Source organism: Mobula birostris, chromosome 26 (genome assembly GCF_030028105.1).
Source record: "Mobula birostris isolate sMobBir1 chromosome 26, sMobBir1.hap1, whole genome shotgun sequence".
NCBI classification, from domain to species: Eukaryota; Metazoa; Chordata; class Chondrichthyes; order Myliobatiformes; family Myliobatidae; genus Mobula; species Mobula birostris.
The window spans coordinates 31,933,528-31,952,882 of record NC_092395.1 but is presented as its reverse complement, the minus strand read 5'-3'; the positions used below and the strand labels follow the sequence as shown (position 1 = coordinate 31,952,882).

The 19,355-nt window shown below is 38.8% G+C and overlaps 1 protein-coding gene across 1 annotated transcript in view; it reads left to right on the top strand.

Moving 5' to 3' along the window:
- Positions 1-16,889, top strand: part of timm44 (translocase of inner mitochondrial membrane 44 homolog (yeast)) — an 88,281-nt gene extending 71,392 nt beyond the window's left edge. The window contains exons 12-13 of the mRNA XM_072244301.1: positions 5,428-5,538; positions 16,518-16,889. Of these exons, the coding sequence (XP_072100402.1) occupies positions 5,428-5,538; positions 16,518-16,637 (231 nt within the window). The 3' untranslated portion in view covers positions 16,638-16,889. The remainder of the gene's footprint in view (positions 1-5,427; positions 5,539-16,517) is intronic.
- The last annotated feature ends 2,466 nt before the right edge of the window (positions 16,890-19,355 follow it).

Here is a 19,355-nt window from a genome sequence, read left to right as displayed (position 1 = left end):
AGATGGATCAGCACATGGAATTATGACACTGTACCCATTAGTGAGACATTGTGCCAGGAGGGGAAGGACTGGCAGCTCAATGTTCTGGGGTTCCGGTGCTTTAGACGTGATGAAGCGGGTGGCATTATTAGTCAGGGAAAATGTCATAGTACTGCTCAGACAGGACAGACTGGAGAGCTCTTCTAGTGAGGCTTTATGGATAGAACTAATGAATAAGAAAGGTATGACCATGTTAATGGGATTATATTATAAACCACCCAACAGTCCATGAGATTTAGAAGAGCAGATTTGTAGAGAGATCACAGACTGTTGCAAAAAAAATGTAAGGTTGTAATAGGTGATTTTAATAGGCTTATTGCTTGGAACTCTCATACTGTAAAAAGGCAGGATGGGAAAAAGTTTGTGAGTTGTGTTCAGGAAAATTTCCTCATAGATGTCCCAACTAGAGGGAGTGCAATACTAGATCTCCTGTTAGGGAACGAGACAAGGCAGGTGACAGATGTTTGTGTAGGGGAACACGTTGCATCAAGTGATCAAAATGCCTTTAGTTTCAAGGTAATTAGGAAAAGGATAGGTCTGGTCCTCAGGTTGAGATTCTGAATCAGAGAAAGGCAAACTTTGATGGTACCAGAAAGGATCAGTCAAATGTGGATTGGGGCAGGTTGCTTTCTGGCAAAGTACTTGGTAAATGGGAGGCCTTCAAAGGTGCAACTTTGAGAGTACAGAGTTTGTATGTTCCTGTCAGAATAAAAGGCAAAGATAACAGGTTTAACAAACTTTGGTTTTCGAGAAATACTGAGGGTCTGGTTAAGAGAAAGAAGGAAGTGCCTAGCAGGTATAAGCAGGCAGGAACAAGTGAGGTACTTGAGGAGCATAAGAAATGCAAGAGAACACTTAAGGAAATCAGGAGGGCTAAAAGAAGACATGAAGTTGCTCTAGCAGAGAAGGTAAAGGAGAATCGTAAGGGCTTCTACAGATATATTAAAAGCAAAAGGGTAGCAAAAGAAGAGCAGAAGGACAGAACTGGTCCTCTGGAAGATCAGAATGGTAATCTGTGTGGAGCTGAAGGAGTTGGGGGAGATCTTAAGTGGATTTTTTGCATTTGTATTTACTTAGGAGATGGGCACAGATTCTATAGATGTGAAGAAATGCAGCAGCGAAGTCATGGATCCTGTACAGATTACGGAGGAGGAGGTGTTTGCTGTCTTGAGGCAAATTAGGGTGGATAATTTCTGCACTAGGCTGGTGCAGAAATTGCAGTGACCCTAGCAGAAACACATCCTTAGCCAGGGGTGAGGTGCTGGAGGATTGGAGGATAGCTAATGTTGTTCTGTTGTTTAAGAAAAGCTCTAAGAATAAGCCAGGAAATTATCAGCTGGTGAGCCTGACATCAGTAGTGGGAAAGTTATTGGAAGGTATTCTAAGGGACTGGCTATATAAGTATTTGGATAGCCAGGGACTGATTCAGGTTAGTCAACATGGTTTTGTACGTGTCTAACCAATCTTAAGAGTTTTTCAAGGAAATTACCAGGGAAGCTGATGAAAGCAAGGCTGTGGATGTTGTCTACATGGACTTTAGCAAGGCCTTTGACAAGGTCTCATATGGTCTAGAAAGTTTATTCGCTCGGCATTCAAGATGAGGTGGTAAATTGCATTAGATATTGGCTTTGTGGGATAAGCCAATGAGTGGTTGTAGATGGTTGCCTCTCTGACTGGAGGCTTGTGACGAGTGGTGTCCCACAGGGATCAATGCTAGGTCCATTGTTTGTCATCTATATCAACAATCTGGATGATAATGTGGTAAACTGGATCAGCAGATTTACCGATCGGGGGTGTAGTGGATAGCGAGGAAGACATTCAAAGCTTGCTGTGGGCTCTGGACTAGCTGGAAAAGTGAGCTGAAAATGGTAGATGGAATTTAATGCATACAAGTGTGAGGTTTTACACTTTGGGAGGACCAGCCAGGTGATGACAGATAGGGCACAGAGGAATCTGCTAGAATAGAGGGAATACTGATCCATAATTTGTTGAAAGTGGCATCACAGGTAGACAGGGTCATAAAGAAAGCTTTTGGTACATTTGCCTTCATAAATAAATGTTTTGAGTACAGGAGTTGGGATGTTATGTTGAAATTGTATAATACGTTGCTGAGGCCTGACTTGGAGTATTGTGTACAGTTTTGATCACCTACCTTCAGGAAAGATGTAAGTAAGATTAAAAGAGTGCAGAGAAAATTTTCCAAGACTTGAAGAACTGAGTTATAGGGGAAGTTTGAAAAGGTTATGACTGTGTTCTTTAGAGCATAGAAGATTGAGAGGAGACTTGATAGAGGGAGACAAAATTATGAGGGATATGGATAGGTAAATGCAAGCATGCATTTTTCACAGTTTGGGTGAGACTATGAGAGGTCATGGGTTAAGGGTGAAAGGTAACATTTAATGAGAATGAGGTGGATCTTCTTCACTCAGTGAGTGGTGAGAGTGTGCAGAGAGCTGCCAGTGCAAGTGGTGGATGCGGGGTCGATTTCAATAGGTATATTGAGGGTAGCAGACACCAACAGAATCAACAAACTCATTCGTAAGGCCAGTGATGTTGTGGGGATGGAACTGGACTCTCTGACGGTGGTGTCTGAAAAGAAGATGCTGTCCAAGTTGCATGCCATCTTGGACAATGTCTCCCATCCACTACATAATGGACTGGTTAGGCACAGGAGTACATTCAGCTAGAGACTCATTCGACCGAGATGCAACACAGGGCGTCATAGGAAGTCATTCCTGCCTGTGGCCATCAAACTTTACAACTCCTCCCTTGGAGGGTCAGACACCCTGAGTCAATAGGCTGGTCCTGGACTTATTTCCTGGCATAATTTACATATTACTATTTAATTATTTATGGTTTTATTACTATTTAATTATTTATGGTGCAACTGTAATGAAAACCAATTTCCCTCAGAAGCAATAAAGTATGACTATGTATAGAAATGTATAAAATATACATCCTGAAATTCTTCTTTGCAAACATCCACAAAAACAGAGGATTACCCCAAAGAATGAATGACAGTTAAATGTTAGAACCCCAAAGCCCCCCCAGCTCCCCCCTCCCACATACAAACAGCAGCAAAGCAACAAACCCCCCCCCCCACCGGCAAAAAAGCATGGGCACCCCCCACCGAGCGCTCAAATGTGCAGCAAAGCATCAATAAAGGCAGACTTGCAGTACCCCAAAGACTAGTCCTTCACCCGGTATTCGACATAACACAGGCGTTCTCTCTCTCCCTAATAGGGGAAAAAGAGATGTTCCCGTTTCACAGCAAGAGGAGAGACATAATAAAGCAACTCGCTGATTTATGGTGTTAAAAGTCTGTTGCGTCGCTTCTTCCGAGCTCTGTGCCCAAAGAACTTGGGTCTCTGAGCACCTAGACAGCAGCCAGCTCGCTGCTTACAATCTTCTGTCTCCCAGGACGCATCAGGCAGCGGTAACCGTGAATCTGCTCGCCTCCAGAGCCACGAAAATCTGATACCCTGAAGGTGTGCTAGTCTTCCAGGCTGCATCCTTGGCATATCGAAAAGTGGCCGGCCGTGAGGCCCAAGAGCGGGTCCCATTCCCGCAAAGAACCGAAGTCAGCGTGTAACTCTAGGTTAGGGTTTTCAAAAGAACCTTGAAAAGGAAAAAATGAGATATCAAAGATAGAAATAGAGCTGTTTCTGAAGATGCAAGGAAAGGAGTTGCCTTTAGACACTATTGTCCTCCTGATCTTTCAAGATTTAAGAGATCTTTGGAGAGGTACATGGATGAGAGGGGTATGGAGGGCTATGGTCCAGGTGCAGGTTGATGGAACTAGGCAGATTAATAGTTCAACACAGGCTAGGTGGGCCGAAGGCCTTTTTCTATGATTTAGTGTCTTATGACTCCATGACAATGATTGTTGATATCTTCAAATTCTTTGTAGTTCCTAACTTGTTGAAGTAGTTAGATCGTTTCATTTTCACTTGGGCATCTCCAAGCTTAAATGCTTGAAACCTCAGTGAGCAAAACAGTTCTGAATTGTCTTACTGTTTATTACTTGCCAACTGTCAGTAACAAAAAAAAAAATTCTGCTTCTTGAACACAAACACACATAAGTGATGTTACTGGATACTTTTTGAGGTTCATTTGTAACAGTGATCCTGTTGACTTGGTTTTGTTCCAATGACGCATTCTAACTTTCTAAATGTTGCATTGCATTTATTAACCTATTGATAGTTCTTGAAATTCTTAGCTGATTTAAATAGTGACATTTTTAATTAATGTTTTCCATTACAAAATGGAATAGTAACTGCTTTGGATCGTCCACAGTAGAACAAGGATGATGTTGGTGTTTAATTGAAAATTGAAATCTGTTTTCTGAATAATATCCAAAAGCTAAGCATAATGAAATATTTAAATTCTCTGTGCCTGGTTTGGTTAATATTCTGGTGCTCACAACTCTGAATTAGAAATTCTTTAAATTATAAAACTTCAAAGCATAAAGAAAATCTTAGAAATTTAGTCAATGCTGGTTATACTTTGCACATGTCCTCAGGAAACATATTCTTAGTGGGGAAGCTCAGTTAAAATGACCAGTTTGATAAAATAGTCCACTTCTGCTTACAGATCTCCCATGGCAACCCAGTTGAGATAAAAATTTTACTTTGTTATGAATCGTCTCTAGGGTGCCCAATCTATGCTAGCTGTGTTTTATCCTCTGCAGCGTTTCATTTTGAAGTCTGATTTCACTCGATTTATTTTTAGCTTTTTTTTTACTTACTTTTCATTTCTTCAAGTGAGAGTTCTAGACAGTGAACATTTAGCAGCCAGAGTCTCCTTTACAGGCCATATCTTGTCATTACCTGATGGCATATTGCAGTCATCAGCAGACACCTTTGAACAGCGAACAGAAACTCTCACAGATTTATTCTCTCATTTCCTAAACCACATGCTATTTGAGGTATTCCTACCAATAGTACAATGGAGGTCTGCTAACTCAACACAGATTTGAAATTCAATCTGACATTTCTGGTTAATATGACTCAACTACTCATTTCACACAGTTGAGATAACAAGAAATTAGAAAAATAATATTGCCATCACATTGTAAAAGCACATCCCAGTCTGAAATCAGTGCAGCACACGATGTTATGTTTAATCACTAAGAAAACCCTCATTCTGTGCACTGATTGATTTACTCCATTCTGGTTTCACAAGAGTGTAAATGTGTTTCATGCTACATGACTAAGGCAGTTGTTCCAACTAGCCTCTATGAACTGATGATTGAATTGAACTGTCAAGGGAGCTTCTTTGCAATGTGTTGATGATTTGTATTTCTGTAGGAGTGACTATTCCATACTCGCTCACTCTGGTCTTTTTTTATGGTGTTCTTTGTAGTGACCTGTTTCTCTTTGATTGCAGCTGGCAATGGGGAAAATGATGGAGCAGGGACCTGTTCTAATTATCACCTTCCAGGCTCAGCTAGTCATGGTTATCAAGAATCACAATGGAGAAGTGGTGGAGGGGGACCCGGTATGTATACTTATTCTCTGAAATGTTAAAAAGTGATGAGCATAACATTAATGACCTTTCTAAACAGGATTAATTGGAGATCCCTGTGCACCTTTGTAAAACGGTATAATTATAACTGACACATGGAGTGAATTTCCTCTGTTGAAGATTAGCAGTTCGCAATTGAGTTTTTAAAAATAAATCAACTCATTTCTATAAAGTGGCCTTAAATAGTGAAGACTGAAATATCAGGGTAACAAGTTTAAAAATTAAAACAGTTTTAGGGATTAGTTTTGTGGAATGGGTTGTCAGGGAAGGACATTCAAGTTGAAATCAGGGAACAATTTGCTGGAGAGAAAGGGGGTTAGGGAATGGGGATGTGGCCTGAGAACCTCTGTCCTTAAAATTTCTAGTGCAGCATACACAAAAAGCTGGAGAAACTGCAAGTCAGATTTCCAGCATCTGCAGATTTTCTCTTGTTTAGCACTTTGTGTGAGTTGCTCAAGATTTCCAACATCTACAGAATCTTTTGTATTCCTAAAATTTCTTGTGTTTTCTGTAACAAAGTCAGTTAGCTTGTGTGCTAACAGTGAGAATGGTATTAGTCTTGGTTGCTTTTCTCTCCCCTTTAACAGTGTTTAGGTTTGAATAGACAGAATGGGTTTGTTACCAGTTTCTTGGGCAATAGGCTAAAACTGAGAGAAGAGGAAGCACTGCGAGTTTTCACCGTGAAGGCCATGTCAGGAAAGTGTTCAATTTACAAATAAATGAAGGAAATCTTCACGCGTAGAGATGCTGAGGACAGATTCAAATCAGGTGAAGGTGATACTTGAGCTGTAGTCTCTTAAGATCAGCACTATTTATTATGTAATATGCTGTAATAGTAATCAGTATATGGTTGTACAAAGAAGATTATTGACTAACAAGGCACCCTGAATCAATAGCCCAGGATTTCCTGCTGGCATCAATCTGCCTACTGACTAATCTGATAAGATCAAATAAACCTTTTACAGATCAATTATGTAACTGCCCAGCAAAGCACCAGCCTCATCCTCAATGGTGAGGCCCTGTGAGGTGGTTGGATCTTTGAAGAACAAATGGCTTAATTTGGTGGAGTAGTTATAAAAAAAATCTCATCCATAAATTAACAGAGAACTGTCAACAGCCAGCTAAGCCACGTCATTTGGATTTACCAGCTGCCTTCTGTTGAACATTTCTTAATCTAGGCATATTGTTTAAAAAAAGCCACTTCGTCTCTCTTATAGATACAACAGTAAAGCATATAGTGGACTTGATCAGGGATGTACTAGGTTGATTTTCTTGTGATTCCATCCAAGTGGAATTATTGAATTTTGCAGGAAGTGATCATTTGGCATTTCTACTGTGCCCATCTCTTTGAAGGAGCAATCCAATTTAGTTCCACATCCCAACTTTTCCATATAACTGCAATTTACCCCCTAACAATAATATGTTCATTTACTTTTCAAAAGTGTCTGTAGAGGGCATCTAGATTTTAACTATCAATGTGAAGACATTTCTCCTTATTTTCTCAAACATGAGGAAATCTGCAGATACTGGAACTTCAAGCAACACACATAAAAGTTGCTGGTGAACGCAGCAGGCTAGACAGCATCTATAGGAAGAGGTACAGTCGACGTTTCGGGCCGAGACCCTTCGTCAGGACTAACTGAAAGAAGAGCTAGTAAGAGATTTGAAAGCGGGGGGGGGGTGCGCGAGGGAGAGGGAGATCCAAAATGATAGGAGGAGGGGGAGGGATGGAGCCAAGAGCTGGACAATTAATTGGCAAAAGGGATATGAGAGGATCATAGGACAGGAGGCCCAGGGAGAAGGAAAAGGGGGAGGGAGGAAGCCCAGAGGATGGGCAAGGGGTATAGTGAGAGGGACAGAGGGAGAAAAAGAAGAGAGAGAGAGAAAAAAAATGTGTGTATATAAATAAATAATGGATGGGGTACGGGGGGGAGGTGGGGCATTAGCGGAAGTTTGAGAAGTCAACGTTAAGAGATTTGAAAGTAGGAGGGGGAGGGGAAGATCAGACATGATAGGAGAAGACAGGAGGGGGAGGGATGGAGCCAAGAGCTGGACAGTTGATTGGCAACTTATTTTCTCTTTAGTTTTACCAATTATTTTACTTTTGATTGCTATCTGCTTGCTAGAAAAACAGCCATTTCCTACTCATGCTGCAATACATGAATTACAGAATTTTTGCCTCCCATTGATTATTTTTTATGTTAAGAGGGAATTTCAAAACTCTCCAGTTTGTCTATGTAATCAAAGAACAGCATCCCAATTGTTATTCTGGTAAACGCACGCCATGGTGTTCCCTACAAATCCAGCGATCTGCAGGTTCATTATTGTCTGCATCAGTCACTCCATCCAGGAAGAATGCACGCAGGCAGGAATGACTTGCATTAATTCATCTCTCTCATGACCTCAGGACGTACCAGAACACTATAATCAAAGGAGTACTTTTGAAGTGTAGTCACTGTTTGCATGTGATCATTATAGGCAATTCAATCACTGCAAATTCCCAAGACTGAAATGTGCTTTAGTCATATTGATCAAGGAATTAATATTGGCCATGCGGGAAAACTTCATTGATATTCTTCTGATAGTGCTCCCCTGCCAGGGGAGGCGGAATTAAACTCAAACCTATTCAAATGCACTGAATTCAAAGGGGTCATAATTTAGAGAGAAACTAAATATGCAGTTACCACTATGCAGCGTATTTAATTCCATCAATCAAGGATGAATTTCTGGGAATGGACTCATGTAGCACCTCATCCAAAAGACAATTAAGAAAGTGCAGTGCTTTCTCACTGTCAGCATAAATATTTTTCAGTGTTCTGGGGCCATCTCTGTTGCTCCTATTATTCCAAAACAGAGAAAATTTGTACAGAAATATGCTGGAACATCTTTAAAATGATTTAATTTACTCTGTGGGGGATACAATCCTTAGATCTGTGTGTGCTGCTTCTAAATTACAATTTCTTGTCTAGATAATTTACATTTACATTTCAGTACATTTCAGTACTCTCCACTTAAAATGTCCACATTTTTGTAGACAGTCACTTAAACAGAAAGAAGCATCAAAAGTTGTCAATTATAATATCTTAAGTGGTCTGTGCAATTTTAGACAGAAGAGGCTGCGTTTACTTGCTAGTGCATACTAAGTGCACGCTAGAGTCTTTTCCCCTCTCTACAAGGTACTGGTTAGAGCTGGGATGGAGCCCTCTCCACCGCCTGGATGAGTGAACTTCCAACAACACTCAAGGAGGACAAATAAACTCGCTTGATTTGCACGTCCATTGCTTCCTTCCAACGCAATGATTGCAGTGTCATCCATTCGTAAAGTGCATTGCACCTGTTCTGGCACCATCTCTCAGACTTGCAACTTCTGCCACCAAAGACAAAGACTGCAACTCCTTCTGGCCCCTACTTCCACTCTCCCTGTAGTTTCCCTTAAGCACAAGAGATTCTGCAGATGCTGGAAATCTTGAGGAGTACCACACGTGAAATGCTAGAGGAACTCAGCAGGCTAGACAGCATCTATGGGAGCAGGAATGAATAGTCAACATTTTGGTACAAGATCTTTCATCTGAAACGTGTGTGTGTGTTTGCATGTTTCTCTCCAAGTCACAAGTACTTGAAAATGTATCACTATTCCTGCATTGTTGCTGGATATAAATTATGTTACTTTATTCAGTAACTGTGGGAATATCATCACCAGATGGTCCATATTGGGTATGAATATTAACAACAACGGGCAATAAATGTGAATCTTGCCAGTGTTGCCCCAGTTCTGTATTGAATTTTCATAAAGAAAAATAAACAATATCTTGTTAATGTCCCACTCAACAAGTGCTCAGCTTTGTGAAAGGGAGTTTAGTTAGCTAATCATGTCATAAATTTAGAGCTTTATCCGAGAAACATATTTGTCCAGATTTTGTGGTGAGGAACTTACCACTGACCTACTTAGAAAGTCTGTATTTGCCGATTGTGAATCTCCTCAGCCTTGCTTCATGAAGGTGGCACCATTCTCAATGGTGAGTCCTTAAGTGATAGCATGGCCTTTCTCTGAGGTGGGGCTGAGCGGCAGGGATAGCATGGGATAGGACAGGGAAGACAGCAGAACCAAACCATGCCCATTAAAGTGCTTAAAAGATACCAGCGGTTGACCAAATCCTGCCCCTCGTCAAGCTAGGCATGAAAGGTAACAGTGTACGCCAAAAAATTCCAAAATTTAAAAAAAAAACTGAATGATTAAAATTAAAACAAATGAACTAAAAGTGGAAAAAATGTGAAGTAATTAAAGCTTGGCCCCTTGCAATTGTTCTTCATTTAAATGAATAGAAATAATCATTGGTGCTGGTTGTTCAGGTTCACTCACCTAGTGGGGAATTACCGCAATATTTTACCCTGCTGCTGGACTTGGAGGAATCCAGCTTTGAAAATGCTGGGAAACAGGTGCCGGAAACCTGGAGGCTTCACGTATGTGTGCATGTACGTAGGTGAGAATCAAAAAGTAAAGGGAATCAGAATCAGGTTTACACAAAATGTAAAAACATACAGTAAAAGTTATAGTTACATACAGCAGAAAAATGTGGGTAAGATGAATGTAGGTCCCTTGGAAGATGAGAAGATGTGTTGATGTTGGGTAATGTGGAAATGGCCAAGGCTTTGAATGACTTATCGTGTCAATCTTCATGGTGGTGGACACGTCTAATACGTCAAAGGGAGATGTTACAGATGTGATGGAAAGTGAGGACCTTGATACAATTGCTATCAGTAAAGCGACAAGGCTGAGCAAACTAGTGGGGCTGAAGGTAGACAAGTCCTCTGGTCCTGATGGTATGCATCCCAGTGTACTAAAAAAAAAGGCAGCTGTTATAGTAGAGATATTTATGATAATTTACCAAAGTTCTCTGGACTCTGGGCAGGTCTCAATGTCAATGTCATGCCACTACTTAAAAAAGGATATAAGGTAAAGACAGTTAACTATAGGTCAGTTATTCCTTCCTTCATGATATCAAGCATTTTCTCATCGTCACCTTCTGTAGTTTAAAAAATGCTTGAAGCTATCTTTAAGGAAGGAATAGTGAGACATCTGAATAGGAGTGGTTCCATCAGGCAAACACAGCATGGATGTATGAACACTGATCCTGTTTAACAAAATTACTGGAGTTCTTTGATGATATAATGAGTACAGTTAATAGAGGAAAGCAAATGGATGTTGTATACTTGGATTTCCGGAAGATGTTTGGTAAGTGTCTCATAAAAGACATTCCAAAAGGTAAGGATGCGTGGAGTTGGGGACAACATTAATATGAATAGAGGATTGTTTAACTGATAAAGGTTAATAGTTGGAATAAAGGGATTTTTCTCAGCTTGGCACTGAATGGTGAGTCTAGTACTGCAGGGGTTGGTGCTGAGCCCACAACTGTTTGCGATATACATTAATGATTTGGAAGAGGGAGTGAGTGTCGCATATCTAAGTTTGCTGATGTCACTAAATGAGGATGCGGAGAGTCTGCAGAGGGATATCGGTAGATTAAGTGAGTGGGTGAAGGTCTGACAGATGAGGTACAAACAATGCTGGCAAATGCAAAGTCATCCATTTTGGAAGGAAAAGTAGAAGATAAGATTATTATTTAAATGGTGAAAATTTGCAGCATGTTATTCTGAGGGACTCGGGAGTGCTTGTGTATGAATTGCAAAATGTTGGTTTGCAGGTGCAACAGGTTAACAAAGAAAAATGGAATGTTGGCCTTCATTGCTAGAGGGATTGAATTTAAGAGCAGGGAGGTTATGCTGCAACTGTACAGGTATTGGTGAGACTGTACCTGGAGTACTGTGTGTAGGTGATGGTGCCGTGGAAGTACACTAGGTTGATTCTGATAATGGGGTTATCCTATGATTTGCTTGGACTGTACTCACTGGAATTCAGAAGACTAAGAAGGGATCTTACAGAAGCGTGTAAAATTATGCAAGGGAAGTTGGAAAGTTGATTCCACTGGTAGATGAGAATAGAACTAGGGGATGTGGCCTCAAGATTCGGGGAAGTAGATTTAAGACAAAGATGAGGAGGAATACTCATAAAATGCTGTAGAAACTCAGTAGGTCAGGCAGCATCCATGGAGGAAAAAAATAGAATGACAATGACCCCCCAAAACATGGCAAAGGTCATAAAGAACTATCTTTAGCGAAAAGACTAACAAGGAGTTCTGCAACAATGCCGTGAACTCAACATCATCAAAGCTGTCTGGGATTATCTGGAGAGACAGATGCAAGCAAGACTGCCAAAGTCTGCAGAAGGACTGTGACAAGTTCTCCAAGATGCTTGAACAACCTACCAGCCAATTTTCTTATAAATTTGCATTACAGTGTACTGAAGAGAAATGATGCAGTTTTAAAGGCAAAGGGTGGTCACACCAAATACAGATTTGATTTAGGTTTTATTTTACTGTTTACTGCTCTTCACAGTAATTTTTTTGATATTTAGAAACTTTTACATTTCATTATTTTTTGAAAGCATCTTTGCTTTACAGAATATTTTTACATGTACTTAAGAATATTGCACAGTACTGTAAACTACCACACTATTTCCCCCCTTTTTTGCACTACTTAATTTAATCTTTATATATAGTTCATTATAATTTATAGTTATTATTATGTATTGTACTGTACTCCTACCTCAAAACAACAAATTCCATGACATATTTCAGTGATATTAAACCTGGTTCTGATTCTGTCATTAAAAGACTCTTAGATCAATACATGAGCGTAAGAAAAATGGATGGCATGGGTTATGTAGAAGGGAAGGGTTAGATTAATTGTGGAATAAGTTTAGATAGGTTGGCACAACGTCATGGGCCAAGGGACCCATACTGTGCAGTATTATACTGTGTTCTAACTCTGGATTTTGAAATAGTTTTATGCAGTTCTGTACCAAAAATTACATCTGCATGCATCTCCTGTTGCCTTTTTCCATCAGGTGGACATTCACAGTATGTCAGTTTTATTTTTGGGGCATGTAGTTACACTTTTGACCTGGTAGAGGCACTCTAGCACCACCCATGGGAGGGAGGATGGAAAACAGTGTCGCCAATTTACATGAGGAATTCTGTTTACAGGCGGCCCTCTCATTTAGGTGTTGAGTTCCTTGTAATTGCCCCAATCACAATTTTCTGTGACATCTGTGCATATAGCATGCAAAGCTGTTTACTATTTTCACATCAGTTCTGTGAGAGTGAACTTTATTTTATATCTCTTATTTTTTTGGGTGGTGATTTGTGAATTCTTTAAGGGTTAATTTCCATTACACAACTGACCGTAATGCGGAAGTCACCTGTAAAGAGTGGACATAGATTTAATGACCAAATTACAGAAGCTACGCTATAGTTGGGACTGATTTATACCTATGCACAGTGATCTTGCTTGCCAGCCTTCCCAAGTAAAAGAACCAAGAAGATTAATTGTAATGTATATTTTTCTGCTGTAAGATTATCAAGTTTTACATTATTTTAATAACACTGACATATGTTTTTCTTATTTTCAAACTAGTGGCTATTTGGAAATAATAATTGGTATTAAATTTAAGACTGAAAAAGTACAAATGTCCAAATGTATTAAAAATTGGTACTCAGTTTCATAACAGTGGTAACCAGCTTCATGTATAATATGTCAGGATAGGAAAAAAAAGAATTGTTATTGCTTTATATGCCTTTTAAATGCAAAGAAATCACTTTCATTTGATTAGTATATATCCCAGTACAGCATTTGGGGACAATTCAGAAGATATATTCAAAAGCTGCATCTGCTGAAAATTTGGATTAAAATGCCAGAAATATTCAACAGGACAGGCAGCATCTGACTGGCTGACTGTGACCAGAGATGTTCCGCAGCTAGTGGTGTTGGAGCCGCTTCTGTTTACGTTGTATGTCAATGATTTGGATGACGGAATTGCTGGCTTTGTGGTCAAGTTTGCTGACAATACGAGTATAGGTGGAGGCACAGGTAGTTTTGAGGAAGCATTGAAGCTGCAGAAGAACTTGGATAGGTTAGGACAATGTGCAAAGAAAGAGCAGATGGAATACAGTGTCAGGAAGTGTGTGGTCATGCACTTTGGTAGAGGGAATAAAAGCATAGACTATTTTCTAAATAGAGAGAACATACAAAAATCGGAGGTGCAATAGGACGGGTGTCTGTGTGCAGGGTTCCCTAAAGGTTAATTTGCTGATTTGAGGAAGGCAATTGCAATGCATTTTGAGAGGACTAGAATATAAAAGCAAGGATGTAATGCTGAGGCTTTATAAGGCTCTGGTGAGGCTTCACTTGGAGAATTGTGAACAGTTTTGGGCCCCTTATTTAGGGAAGGATGTTCTGACATTGGAGAGGGTTCAGAGGAGGTTCACAAGAATGATTCAGGGAATGAAAAAGGCTTATCGTATGAGGAGTAACTGCTAGCTCTGGGTCTTTACTCACTGGAATTTGTACCTATGCACAATGATCTTGCTTGCCAGTCTTCCCAAGTAAAAGAACCAAGAAGATTAATTGTAATGTATATTTTTCTGCTGTAAGATTCTCAAGTTTTACATTATTTTAATAACTGCCATATATTTTTCTTATTTTCAAACTAGTGGCTATTTGGAAATAATAATTGGTATTAAATTTAAGACTGAAAAAGTACAAATGTCCAAATGTATTAAAAATTGGTACTCAGTTTCATAACAGTGGTAACCAGCTTCATGAATAATATGCCAGGATTGAAACCTATTGAATGTTGGAAGGTCTATGTGGAATGAATTAGAGAGGATGCTTTTTCTGGTAGGGGAGTCTAGGACCAGAGGGCACAGCCTCAGAATAGAAGGGAGTTGCTTTAGAATGGAGATGAGGAATTTTTTCAGCTAGAGAGTGGTGAATCTGTGGAATTCGTTGCTACGGGTAGCTGTGGGGGCCAGGTCATTGGGTGTACTTAAGATGGAGATCGATTGGTTTTTGATTAGTCAGGGTATGAATGACTATGGGACGAAGGCAGGAGATTGGGTTTGAGAGGGAAATGGATCAGCCATGATGAAATGGCAGAGCAGACTTGATGGGCCAAATGGCCTAATTCTGGCCCTATGTCTTGTGGTCTATCGCTGAGAGATAAATGTGTGGTTTGATGAGAAGATCATTGGCTCCGTTTCTCTCCGGATACTGCTAACCTGAGCATTTTATAATTTTCTGTGTTTGTTTAAATTTCAGAAAAGATACTGTTCATTTGTGATGAGAACTTTATAGGTTGCATTTTACAATAGTTTGGGTGTAACTTTGTAGTACGTCACCTGTCACTTTGTAGTTTAAAAATATAACTTGTAATTAAGCCTGAAGTCAGTTACTCAGCCATCATAAAGAAAATGTCCAGCACTTTAATTTGTGGTTAAATTAGTTTTTATCTGCAACAAACTGCACTACTTAAAAAGTTAGAGATTGCACTTCTTGTCTCTCTGTCTTGACATTGACTAATTATGCATGATCTAAATTATATCCTCCAGTCATTTCAAATGGCTAGGAAAGGAAAATACTGGAGTCTGCAAGTTCTTACCTAAGATTTCCATAAACACCCACGGCTATATTTTCATCCTGCATATTTGCCTTTTAATGAACTCATCTAGCCTCTATAACTTTTAAAGTAATACAATTTCACATTAGCAGTAGAATGCATTTATATAGGACTTGGACTTTTACTGCTAACACTTGAACAAAAAAAAACACCTGGAGAACTACTCTAACAGAAATCTCTTTTATCTTTACATGTCAGTAAAATTCTGTGTTGGGAATACATTCATACATTTTGTTTTAAGTATGTGATTTTGAAATTGGAGATATAATACATAGACTCCTAGGTTTGTGGACTAGTACTAGTATACGCTAGTTAATGAATTGACTTGGTAACTCGAGATGGCACTGGAATAAAACCCTTATTAATAAAAACCTGAGTGGCAGTAAACAGCTTTGAATGTGGTTATTATCTCTTTTCATTTGGTTGTAACTATATTTTTGCATACCCAACTTTTGATATTAAAATAAAGAATGTGAACTGGAAAACAATCTGAAAATAGATATTTGGTATTGCTTATTGCCATATACACCAGGGTATAGTGAAATTCCTTTCCATGTGTAGTACAGAGTAAACAGTATGCTTGGTATTAATAAGTACAGTGACGAGTGCAAAAACAATGGAATGGTGCAGAGTTCTAAGTGCAAACAGAGGTAGAACAAAAAGGAAATGGAAATAATTGTGGAAATGTCATTACAAAAATTTAGGTACAGAATGTAATAACAGAATTGGACACATGGCCATAGAGCTATGCTGATGTGCAAAAACTTTTGCTAGCTTCTAGCAACTTGAGTTTAAATGAATTTATTTAATAATTAATTTTCCATGTGACATTCAGGAAAGTTAGATTAGTCCATTGTGCTGACTGCCAGAATGGTGATAGACATATTGAAACTTTTCTTCAGTTGAATTTTTTAAAATCAAATAAATCCAGCACTTTAAACTTCAAGAATATTTAAAGGTGCAAATAAAATTATTTATGATTTGTCTCTTGGGATTGCAGCAACGTCAGTGATTTGAATGTTTATTGTAATTTATATATGTGTTTAATAATTATGAGTAGTTTTAAAGCATTTTCTGGAAGCCTGTGATTTTTCAGTAATTGAAGAGCTGGGTAGGCTGATTTGATTTACATTTGAGTATATGGGATGTCTGCTTTAAGACTGCTGTGTCAACTTTTAATATTAGATTAGTCTTCTCTTAAGAGCCTCTATTGACAGAGTAATTTTAAGATCGTATATAAGGTTCCATTTATGTTATTTCACTTGGATGTCAATAATTAGCAAATTAGATAAGTGCCGTAATGATAAATGCTGTAATGTTTTGTAGTAAGCTCTGTCTTCATTTCTTTATTACCCCACTCCCTTTTTGCCTCTCCCAGGATAAAGTGTTGAAGATGCTTTATGTGTGGGCTCTTTGTAGAGATCAGGATGAGCTGAACCCTTATGCTGCCTGGAGACTTCTGGATATTTCTGCATCAAGCTCTGAGCAGATCCTATAAAGGAGGGACCTGGCTTTTGGGATTTTTGCATTCTTCCCTTGTGAACCTGTGTCTGGGTGTCCATTGGAAAGTGAACATACTAAGTCAGCAGAGCCTTAAGACTCTAGGTGCTAATGTGTCAAAAGACTGCAGAGGTTTTGATGCCATTATCAGTCCTATATAAAAAGACAAGCAAATGAAATAAAGCATGGCTGCTGTCTTGTAAATAATTTGTATTAAATAAACAATAGAACTGGTATTTTCTACCAGCAAGATCAGAGTATGTTCCTTTTTTCCTGACTTTTTATTACATTTTCTCTAACATTGTACTTTAATATTTGATGTTAAATTATGGCCACAGAACATGGCAGGATGCTTTAATTTGATTCACATTCCCTGAGCTAGGATATACAAAAAATCTGCCTATTCTCTTCATTGGATTTAGAAGTTCACATATGTGAATGTTGGGCTGCCAGATTAGACACTGTGGATGTCGCATTCCTTGTTTCTATGGCAACCTGTTGATACTTATTGGTTAAGTTTACCTGCAGAACAGCCAATGCCTGTATCTCATTAAGAATCAAAGGCTTTATGATTGGAGAACTAAAATGGTAGAAAGATATAACAGGCTTGGATTAGGTATCTTATTGCCATGTTTTTATGCACTTAATGATCCAAATTCAATAAAAAAAAGTCAAACACCATTGAAAACTGGGGACTTGATCTGCCTGGTCTGTGACTTTATTGTGAGTCTTCCATGCATCCGATGCACTAAAGAACTACCCGGGCACTACCATCATAATCTACCACCCATTACCAAATCTACCTCCACATGTAGGGAGTCCCATCCAACCTGCTAGGCAAATGAGCAAGATTACTGATTCTACTTATTAGGAGCAGTTGATGTTTGCCTACTGTTCCTATCCCTACACAGCAATGTTTTATAGTGAAGGAGATCAGGATGGATAGACCTGCTAAAACGTGTCATGGGCTTGAATTATCTAGCAGCAGACCTTGTATTAAATTATTTATTTTCCCATTTCAAGCTAAATAAATAGTATCGCTGTAGAGGTGTCAGTCTTCATGCACACAGATTTCAGCTGAGGATAGTGTTGTAAATTCTAGATGGAGATTGGGAGGAAACTGAGGGACTGAGAATGAAATTGAGTGCAGAGAAATGAAAGAAACTGAAGGACTCCAATAATTCAAAATGGGGAATAATGTAGTGGTGGAATGGGAAAGACAGATAGTTGTATTAGGAAAATTTATTGGCATGCAGCCTTGATGGGGCAAAGAAAGAATGAAGGATGGGTAATACCACACACCCTTAATACTGTGTATATCTGTTATAGTAACTCTTCATAATTGTACTTAATTAAATTCCATTATTGAAATATAAATCCTCAAATTTATATTATGAAAAAGCATCTGAGTGCAACAATAATTGTACGAATTATGATTCTTGTTATCACATAGGTGTGAAGATTGAATTAGCCTCATCTTCAGCCTTGCTGTTCCAACTTAAGCTTCCGAAAAACTCAAGTATATTCTGTATATAAAAAGACAAATCCCACTGAGGTGTTATATTCCTATACACAGCTAAGTTATTGACCAAGTCACAATTAGATTGGGATTTATGATCCAGATGGTCCATGTTGATGTTTATGATCAACTCGAGCCTCCTCACAGTTTTTAATCAGCTAAGACGATCAATCTAACTGTCTCCCTGATGCGTTTGTCCAGCCTCCTCTTAAATGGATCAATATTATTCAGCCACACACTGGTTTTGAGTTCCACTTCTCAAAACCATGAATAAGTTAAGTTTCTTCTGAAATCCCTGTTGAATTTTTTTGGGTGACAACTTTGTATTGATAATGTCTAGTTATGCTCTTCTCTATCTCTTTATTCACTTCATTAAAATCTTTAATACTGTTAAGGATCTTGATTTGGTAACATCTCTATTTACTCAGAAGAGATCCAGTCTGTGTTTCCTACCCTTATTCTTTATAATAATGATTCCTCTCTAGTGATGCCATATCCTTTTATAAAATGTCAACAAAAACTATTGCTTCCCTGACAGTTCAACATGACACAGGCTCTCTCACTAACAAGGGACAACGAGATGTCACTCATTTCACAGCGAAAATGGAGTCTAACAGTCGCTGTTACCCTTTTTTTAAAAAAAAATATTCTGCCCCTTAAATATTCAGTTTTGTTCTTTACCAAATTATAAGCCTCCCCTTTGCCATAAACATTCCTCTGCCTAATATAAATAGTCTCTGGCCAGCCAGTGAACTCTGGATTTAGTTATACTTTTATACTTGGGAGGAATCATCCCTTACCTGGAACAATCTCTTCTTTCAATGCTTCCCATTACTTAACGATTATTTTATCTTACCAATTTTTGTTTTCAATACTTTGGAGCTAGATCCATCTTCTATGCAATAAAATTAGTTTTATTTAGTTAAGTATTTTGTGTGTTTTTTTTCTCTCTAATAGCCTTGTGTTGATTTTCCCCAAATATGATGCTTGCTCAACTTAATTTCCCAGAGTTTGACCCAGCACTGCTGCTTGCCTCATTGGACTGGAAGCACATTCGTCAAATAAGTCTACCTATGCACATTTTAAGCAATTAATTTACTACTTTGGGTTTTATGTTGTTGCTATCTCAGTGTGTATTAGGTTAATTGAAATCTTTTTTTTCCATTATCACCACTGCAATCATTTATTCTGCTACAC